The sequence below is a fragment of the Electrophorus electricus genome, chromosome 10 (assembly GCF_013358815.1).
Source record: "Electrophorus electricus isolate fEleEle1 chromosome 10, fEleEle1.pri, whole genome shotgun sequence".
Taxonomy (NCBI): Eukaryota; Metazoa; Chordata; class Actinopteri; order Gymnotiformes; family Gymnotidae; genus Electrophorus; species Electrophorus electricus.
In genome coordinates this window covers 17,251,609-17,261,841 of record NC_049544.1, presented here as the reverse complement: position 1 = coordinate 17,261,841, position 10,233 = coordinate 17,251,609, and the positions used below count along the sequence as shown (strand labels likewise).

The following is a 10,233-nucleotide window of genomic DNA, read 5'->3' as shown; positions in this document are numbered from 1 at the left end:
AGGGCTTCAGAGACTGTGGGTTTGACCTGTCACTCAGCTAATCTAGTGCTTTAGAAACCCGGAGAGGCTCTCACTGCAGGGAAATGAGCCATTTAGCCATCTACCGCACACTTTCGGAGTGACAGGTTTCCCTTCAGCCTCTAAACAGCAGCAGTGTGAACGCCTCCATTCAGAACTCCTGACTGCACGCTGGAGTGTGGCGGTTTGAGCCGGCGTCCCCCTCATGAAATCTGACCAAACAGTCATTTAGAAGATCCTCCTCCAATTACCTGACCGTATGAATGTTCTAAGCTGTCCCCAGATATCCACACTTTCTAGACTGTCTGTGTCTAGCTGGGAAACATCGATTCATACTTTGCAAGCTAGGCACCATCATAAACACTAAAACTGAAGAAAAATATTGAAAAAAAGTTATAGATCTTGAAAGTTAAAGACAACAGAGCACCATGTATTTTTCGTTTTCTTCTTAGGAGTAAATGATAAATGCTTTACATAGAAATGTATTTTTACAAACACAAACACTTCTCTCCATCTGCATGTCTAGTTTACGCTACTAGCAGCTACCCAGTTACTTGTTGCTCTAAAGGGAGATGCACTATTGCATATACTAGAGAAAGGGTTTTCCAGAGTAAAAGAAGAATCCTGCTTTTTAAAAAAATATATTTTTACCACAAAGCACCATATTGGACCGGTACAAGTCCAGACTTTCGTTCCAGTAGTGTTTTAGCCGCAGATTCAGTGTGAGGGAGTGTTACAAAACCATTTAGGAAAAATCAATCTGTAGAACTTGTCCCCACCATTGCGCTGCAGTCCTTATATGTTTCCACTAGTATTTAGAAAGTTTCAGTCAATAGCATTTTTCTTTACTGTTTGTTATTGATCTTTTAATAGTATTTGAAGTGTTTTCTGCACATAGGCTTTGAGAGAAAGCAAGAAACATAATCGTGACATTTGCACATTTTACATTGAAATGAATAAGGTAAATGCTTCGAAGCTTCGTTTAACCACTAGCATTGATTTGGTTTAGTGTTCCCATACAATTTTCATTCATTTTGGGGATATTTCTTTTTGGAAGCAACATGTGTGATGTCCTAAAACACTGGGAAACCCTTTTCTTAAGGTCCTGTTAACTGAGCCCGGTTTATTAAATTGAATGTTACTTGACTTAATATTTTTTGGGTACTTAAGTACAACCTGTTTATCCTTCAAACATTCCTGCACATATAGGAAGTTGTTCTTCATTTCTTCTTCAACCAGAAGTGTTCTCAACATTGCTTTCCCTGCAGTAGTTCCCTATAGCCCATAATGCCATTCTCTACCATGCTAATGATTTCCTAGATATGCCAGCACTACTGCTTTTGGCTGTTGTCAGTCTGAAAGTCACACTGCTTATTCACACCATAGTTTAACAGAAGTGTTTAAAAGTGGGCATGAGCTGAAAATCAGGCAATCCATAAATAAAGGAGATTTGGTCACGCAGCTTTGAAAACCTGACAGTCATCGATACAGTTAGAAGTTAATGCTGCATATTTGAGTTGGGGCTCTCTCTGAAACCAGAGCACTAAAGGAATCTGTGTAATCCATCACAGTGCCTTTTTGTCTTGTTTTTGTACAACAGTCCAATCACTGTGAATATTTAACTTTAATTTAAATGCAAGAATGAAAATTAAAATCTAAGATAATTGTTTAAAATTCTTGCTTAATCACTTAATTTTAAGCTGTTTTAAGCTGCATGTTAACATCATCAGTCAGCTATATCAAGTTTATAGTTTTATTTGTCACATGCAAGAGATTAACCTAACATAGTCCTGTGGTGAAATGTTTGGCTGCAAGCTCTCAAACTGTGTGTTCACAAACCACAACTTACTACACAAACTCTTGTTCGGCACAGCAGTTACAGCAAACATTGTAAAAACCAAGACCACTGTATTTACTTATTATGGGCACTATAACTGAGGAGGCATGATATCAATATGGATCTGAAGTGTAACCATATGTAAGAAAATGGCATCGTAGAAAATATCATAAATACAAATAATATGATATAAAGTATGGTGTGCTATACTTTGAAAGGTGTAGGTGCAGGAATGAGTTATTGTTCATGGGATGTATATAGCTGTTCTCACATAGGGTGAAAGATCCTCCATAAGTTTAAAGTGTGGGTGCTTGAGAATGCCTGCAGAGGGATCTGTCGGGGTGGTGGAAGTCCAGTTAGTGTGTGTTGGCCTTGTTCCCCACACGGAACGCCTGTGGGAAGAACACTCTCTCGAGGCATTCCGAGTTCTCCCTGGAGCTGCGGCAACCGCACTGACAGCCGCAGCGAAAAGAGGCCGTTGTGTGGATGGCTGGCAGCTTTGATGATCTTTGTTGTTTTGTCAGCACAGTGCCTGGTGCAGATGTCCTGCAGGTCTGCGAGGGCTTCACCCACTTTCTGTAGCGCCTTTTGGTGGTGGTTATTTTAGCTCGTATTATTTGCAGTCTATGTATTTCCTTCATTTACATCATACAGAAGATTTATGCATAATGTGAACCCCTGTGCTTTCTGATACACAGGTGTCATTCAACATCATGGACGCGTGTTTGGCAACAGGGCCTGGTTGAGTTAAACACGAAACTACGCAGGCAAGCCTGGTTTTACCTGGCCGCTGTACAACAGCATTCATGCAAGTGCCAAGAGTATGACATCTGAAATGTCCAGAAATCCCAGAAGGAAGCATAGCATTTAGTGGTCTTTGGTGTCTTACAGCTGAGAAGAAGGTCCTCTATCTTGCAAGCCAACATGTTGTGTCGAGTGCCAAAATTTGAGTCCGCTTTGTACTTTGAAATTGTTCGTTTTAGTTTTTAACCACACGTTTCAGCAATGGGGAAGAACATTACTCTTGAGAAATTAAGTTGGTTATACTGCATGTCTTTGCCCAAAGTACATGATTGCAGTGGCTGAAAAGGCATCAATATGTTAAAATTTGAATGCTAATGAATTCTGTCTATTTAAATTGATTTTCAAGCTATGGTATCTACCTTTCTCCAGCTACACCACTGGTAGGCTGTCTCACCCTCAAAGTGCTTGTGTTGCTGTAGGCTTTAGTTCCAGCCAAGCAGGTGCACTCCCGCTACAAGTAAGCTGATTAAAGGAGTGAAGTGAGCAGTGCTCTCGCTTGTTTAGAACAAAACACTGCAGCCACACCAGCCCTGCGCCGGCGTGGCTCTGTAGCCACACCAATTACCACTGTTCCGTGCTGTTGGGATAAGGAAATACCGATTGGGAGAATGTTTCAGGACAGAAAAGTCTTAAAATGAAGTGGCACTGGGCAGCCATGATCCTTAAATCTTAATATGTCCCCTTAGGATTCCTACCAGGAGTCCTATAACCAAAATGCATTATTCTGGAATCTTTACAATGAAAGAGTGAGTCAGTGTTCTGCAGGCCACAGCCTTTGACCCAGGAAATAATGAGGTCTCGCTGCGGCTGCGTAGCTGCTCTCTGAGCTTGGAGCACACATGCTAGCTCCGGGTAGCATCAGCATTTTAAGACAGACTAAAGCCGAAGAACAGAATGAATATGTCATTGTGGGTGTAGGGCATCTGTGTCCCCTAGCAGCTGGTGCAAAGGGACCAGAGTGAAGTCAAACGGAGCCATCATCGCAGCCCCACCAAGCTGCACTAATTGAGATGTAATAGCTTCGTAAATTAGCTTAGCACACAAGCATTATTTTGTATCCATTGAGAGCTGTTTTTCTTCTCATATAGTTATACTAATGTGCATGTGATATATTAAACATACACTTACCATCTAATTTATTAGAATTATTTATTAATTATAAAGTTTCTAGTATAGGACTGCTTTTGGCTTGGGATATTTTTTGGTGGCAGACCGTCCTCGACTAAGCAGTAACACTGCTGGAATGTAAAATCTGCCTGATACACTGTCACACTGAGTGCTGTGTTGGTCTGTAGCCCAAATAATTTCTAGTAAGTAGTGGATCTGTGGTCAGGAACTGGCTTGTGATGAGATGGGTTTAAGTTGGGAGGCTATATTGTGTAAATTGTGCACTTGTAAAATGCACTAATAAAATTGAAGTATCTAATAAATGGGTTTAGGTTCAAGGCATGTGTTTATTGGATTTGGTGATGTGTAGGTCTTCTTAACAATTGATTTGATTTTTTTTTTTTTTTTTTTTTACAAGAGCTGTTACTTTAATTACACATCATTACCCACTTTGTTAAAAAAAATGAATAAGGTTTTTGAGATTTGCAGACTGCTTAAATTGTATTCAGTTGTTGAATTGCAGCAGTAGTTGTATCAGTAGTAGTAGTTATATTGTAGAACTGTTTAAATAAACACTAGTAGCAGCTGCTATATGTCATTCATTTGCACTAAGTATAACAAGTTTTTATGGGCTGTTTTGCTTTGTTTTGTTTTTACTGTGGGGACCGTTTTAAATTAATTTTTTAGAAATTACACTATTGGTGTGAAAAAGAATTATTTTCCCCAGATCGTTTAGCCCCAGTGGTGAATGTATATGTGATTTGAGACCCATAATATTCAGTTATTTAGCTTCAGAAACTGGACTCACGTTTCCTTTGGGCTTGATTTATTTTACATGCATTTGAGAAGCAAAGTCTGACCCTGTTTTCCCGGACATCTAGTGGTGATTCACTCTTGGCGCTGCAATCTAATCCAAAAGTAAATCCATACGTAAAACCAGACATTATACCTTTATACCTTTTACACATATTCATTTCAGAATCATTGCTAACTAAATAATTTTCCTGAAAGAATCTCTGATTTTACTAACTGAATGGTCTTAATGCAAATTTTTCATTACATGTAAAGATATATGTTTATTATCCGTAAGTCCATAAAAAATGATAAAATTCTGATTAGTTCGTTGAGTAAAGGAGGATTTCAGTCTTCCATCAGCTAATTCTCTGTGTGATGGATGTCATGTCTTCTGACGTGTGCCACTTCAGTTTAATCCAAGTGTTGTGAGTTCCAGAAAGCACTATTATTTTGGAGCATTGGAGTGGAATCAAACATACAACAGAAAAAGCAGCCTTTAATTTGGAAAGGATTAAATGCAAACGGCAGCCAGAGCTAAACTCTTGGAGGTTTAGCGGACGTGGAACCCGGCACATCTTAGGTTTGAGCCAGCATTTAGACAAGGTTAAGCCACACTGTCAACCTCTCATGAATTATTAGCTGTACTTGTTTCTAGGTTTTTTTGTTGTAGAATTCGGAGATGGGGGCACTAAATAAGACTCGGACAACAGAATGCTGCAATGCTGATAAATGAGCACTTGATAAATGAGAGGTTTTAGCACATGGTGGTGTTTGAATTCTGGAAGAGAATTTCAAAGGAGATTACTTGGGCCATGCCACTGAATGTTAATTGTATTGTTTGTTTTTGTTTAGGGGAATTTTGAGATTCTGCAACAAGGAAAGCATATCTGAGTGGAACTTTTGTTCAACTTTCATTGTATCCTTCATTAATACGTGTCAAACAAGTTTGACAGAGCAGAACAGAGTAGTTGTTGTTTCTGTTCTGTCAGTGATCTGATCTTATGTATTAATAGATAATTGCATCATGAGCGCTTATGGCCGTTCTAGTCAGAGAATGTCAGATCTTGTTTGCTGTCGGAAGGAAATCGGTACTCTGGTTTTCAAATTCCAAACGTGCGCATGTTAGGATTGGCATCTCTATATTGGCCTAGTATGAGTGAGTGGATGTGTGTGCGTGTACCCTGTGATGGACCGCCCCCCTGTTCAGGGTTTGTTCCCGTGCTGCCGGGATATGTCCCGCCCCCTTGACCATGAATCGGATTAAGAAGATTAGAAGATGGATGGATGAATGAATGTGACATCAGCACTTCAGATACTTTGTACATATCTGTGCATAGTAGGATTGTCAGCTGGACTGCAACGGCATTCTTTTGTTATGGCTGTTGTGTAGCATCTGGGTTTTATTATGCTAGCATTTACCAGTTTTTCATTACCAAGTATTCTTTGCGTAGTATGCCTTTAAAAAAGTAAGCCATAAATCTTTTTGTTTTTTGTGAGGGTCGTTTGGTCATGAATTTTTTTTTACATACTTGTTGCCTGTGGCTGGCTTTAATCTGTACTTGTACCACTACACTCAGTCTGTTTTTATAGCCAAATTCTCTTGGGCCATAACTGGGCTTAGTTCATTTATTTAACACATTGACTAAGTCAGCGCAGAGACACTCACCACAGCCGTAGACAAAGACACCCAGCGTTCGGATAAGAGGTCTCTAGGGAGAGAGACTTCACATCTGAAATGACAGTGGTGAGATATTGCAACAGTGAGAAAGTTTCTGTAACCTTGACTGCTCTATTACTGTGTGTGACAGTTAATGGTGAAAATAATAAAGCCCTACTTTGTAATCTTATAACTTATGTGCCCCCCTTTCTCAGAATGAACGTGAGCAATATTAGTTCCTGTCAGGCCCACTCCCCCCCCCCCCAACCCCAATTTCTTGTCTTGGCGGCTCTTAAAGCCTTTTACCTTGAACCAGAAGTGCAACTCCAATTCTTCTTCTCATATTGACGTACGAAATGCAACAAAAACATTGCACCCTATTACTAATCAAGCTGCATTATTTATGTTCCTAGATGACTTATTCATGACTGGTTATATACGGGAGTTGAGGAAAGCCTGAGCCAATATCTTCCCACAAAAAAATAAAAAATAAATAAAAAATTGATTCGTATTAATCACACTATGCAAATGCAAACTCATGTTCCTGTTGGAATGAGCCGCTTCTCTCCGCCGTCGCCGTGGCCTGCAGGGTTTTGAGACCCGCTCGATCTTTTTCGTTATGCGGGCGGTTCGCGCCGATCCTCATGTCCACGTTCCGTGTGCACTCCAGGAAACAGCCGTACTTCCGTCTCCTGATAAGGCTGTAATGAAGTTTGGTGGTTTGTGATTAAATGGTTCAGATGAGTCACAGAGATAAAACAGCATTTTGGATGGTAGTACAGATCGCTGAATGGATCCGTGGCTGCGTCGTACGCTCGGTTACTCTGCTGCGTGATTTGTAGCTTTGTGAAGACTGCAGAGTCGTATACCTCGTTTAACTGTAGGGGCTCCGTAATTGCCGAGGTGTAAGGAGTGGATAAAAGCAACAGATTTCTGAAGGAGAAAAAGTAAGCAGTTGTAGATATAGCACTGGTAATTCATGCAGCTCGTTCTGTTAAAACTTTCCCACGGTATGCTGTTTAAATGTCATTTGGTGAGGGGAAAAAAAGGCCCCCCATATTTCTAGAATCACTGGGTGACATTTTTATTATCTAGCACACATTGATAAATGCCATTTAGGAAAGGTGAGCAGTAACTCAGTTCCAGATTTACCTGCTTGCTGCCTATTGGTGTTTCTCCTCATTTCTTGGAACAAACTCATATTTCATCCACAGGTTTTATATATCATGGTGGTGCTCTTTGAAACTAGTTTTTGCATGTCCTAAGTAGTACTGTGTTATAAGGACACCGGAAAAACACTGCATGCTGTGGGAGACACTATCCCGTCATTCCAGGCTGTGTGTGTGTTTGATCTGGGGTGGGGATTGGGGGCGGAGCTTTTAGCAGCTCCAAGGGAAACCAGATGGGAAAAGAGGTGCTGCAAGAGGGATGGAATGACGGAGATGAAGGAACAGGCAGGAAATGTAGAAGAAACGGAAAAAGGAGGAGTAGGTGTGGAGAGAAGATGAACGATAGGCACAGGATGGAGAGAGAGAGGGAGTCGGAGGGCAATGGAGGAGAGTTAGTGGTGGAATTGGATGAGTGATGGAGAGAGAGAGAGAGAGATGAAGGGAGGGGGATGGCACAGAGGCATCAAGCCGGGAAAGCGAGAGCTGCCAAGGACTATTAGCGCTGCTGATGTCATCAGTGATGTCAGGTGAACTGCATCAGATGCCAGCCCCCCTTCCACGGCTGTTCTGATTGGCCGGAGGGAGAGGCAGGCATCACAGACCTGGAAAGGGAACAGAAGTGGAGCGTATCGACACGTAGCTGTTGGCAGCGTTCATCTGAGGTCATCACTGATGTCTGCCATACTCATCGTGCATTGGGTCGCGCCTTTGGCTTTGTGAGCAAGTGTGTTGAGAGCATGTGTGTGAATGTGTTAGTCCCCACCACTGAGCCTCGAACCCACTACACTATTAACCACGTCACAAAGCTTTACGTTGCTCTTTCATCTCTCTTGATGTGCCTGTTACCTACAGTGGCAGGCATGTGATGGCAATCAGCCTGTCCATCAGTCCTCTGTCCAGCCTGCTTGTGGACATGACCAACCTGGTTTTACCACTTGAAAATTCCAGCCGTGCTACACCGCACTCGAGACAGAACAACAGCTCGAAACAGAATGCCCGTTCAAGCTTTTAAACAATTACACACATGAAAAGTTTTCCCTCTGTAGCCCAACGAGGGAAGTCAATGCCACACTCGTGTGGAGTAATTAATGTAAAGTGCAGGAAGGAGGATGGGCCGGTTGATTGATCTATGCATATGAAGTTTAGATTTATTCAGATGTGTCATCTTGCCGACTGAGTGCTTTGACCCCAGAGTTCCTGCTTCATTACCATATAAAGCCGATTTTCCACGATTCTGAAAGACTGCTGCTCTGGCATAAAGAGAGAGAGCTGGAGAAATGGGGGTGGATGTGGACGAGTGGTCACCCTTCATCCCACCATTTGTCACCCCAGGTTGGGGAGCAAATCACATTCATAACGATCGCAGAGGTGTGTCTGATGACCCGGCTCTGTCATATGCACCTGGAAAGTCAAGGCTTTGCTGAATTTCTTGTTTCCTGTCTGTCTGGGCGAGCTGCCACTCAAGCCGGCCTTCAGCTTGTCGAGTTCTTAATCACATAAAGCCGAACTGCAACAGCTTTCTGAAGCAGCGTTAATTCAATCACGCTGCCATGTACTTTTTACATAAAAGCTGATTGTGCTGTTTATGCCTTCCTATTGTAGTTTAGCTTTTGGTCTTGCTTTAAGTCTCTATAAAAAAACCACGCAGCAGTCCTTCATAATGTTAGCTAACTTCAGCGCGGTGCATTCTGAATGGAGGACAGTTGAATAGTGATCACCCACCAGCTATCTCTGTCCTTTCCTCTGGCAGCGGGGGCAGAGAATAAAGTTGGCTGGGCCTTTGGCTTGGGCCTGGAACGCCTGGCCATGGTTCTGTTTGGCATCCCGGATATCCGCCTGTTCTGGAGCCAGGACGAGAGCTTCCTCCAGCAGTTCCACCTGCCGACCATCCACCATCCAGTCACCTTTCAGGTACAGTCCGCACACACCGTAAAACACTGTTACGGTGCCCGCGGTATGAGCTGAATACGGTTATTCAAGCATCGAGTGAGTATCTGTTGAATCATTGAGTTTTTAGAGTTCAATGGTTGAATGTATACACTGCCAGTCTATTTATTTCTTCAGGTAAATTCCGTAAATATTTACTGACTGAATGTTTTTTAAAAGATGACTATGTTCTGTGCCATCTGTGCTTTGCATGTTAAAACTGTCTAGTGGTTTTCTACTTCTTTTTTTTTAAATGCACACACTGACACACACACACACACACACACACACCCCTACACACCTGATAGAGTCCACAACACAGTATTGTAAAGCACCTTAAAGTAACCTTAAAATAATATATACACGTACATATACACTTTGGTCAGACATTTTAAATCCTTATCAGAATTTCCTTTTGCTGTACACCATAGAAAAATAATGTTTATTATTTATAGCATGTAGCCCTTACGCGTTATATGCTATGCAGCAGTACTGCAGAGATATTCATTCTGATTCATGCACTGACTTCTCTATTGCACTTTGTGTCTGGCATTCACATTCACGCATATCTTCTATCAGAGCCCCCGTTGTTCCCATGTAAGGGCCTGATGATGGCTGTTCTCATGGCACGCTCATTCATAGTCTGACTCACACACATGCTACAGAGCTTCCCTCATTTTTGGTGGTTTTCCTTCCACCATTATTTGTGAGGTCAAATGAACACACACACACACACACACACACACACACACGCATGAATACACATTAGCCTGCAGCAGAGAGAATTGCACGTGAACACTGGTAGAGCAATGTGGCATTCATTCTCAATTCATACGGTGATGTGTCTAACCATCATAATACTAAAACTTGAGTGATTTGCTATGAGTTATTAATTATATTTGACTTTGATAAGATCGTTA

General features: G+C 41.8%; 1 protein-coding gene across 3 annotated transcripts in view; it reads left to right on the top strand.

The window, feature by feature from the left end:
- fars2 (phenylalanyl-tRNA synthetase 2, mitochondrial) overlaps positions 1-10,233 on the top strand; it is an 84,659-nt gene that overhangs the window by 35,393 nt on the left and 39,033 nt on the right. For all 3 annotated transcript variants that reach the window (XM_035530836.1, XM_027013266.2, XM_027013267.2), the window contains exon 5: positions 9,138-9,298. In XM_035530836.1, the coding sequence (XP_035386729.1) occupies positions 9,138-9,298 (161 nt within the window). The remainder of the gene's footprint in view (positions 1-9,137; positions 9,299-10,233) is intronic.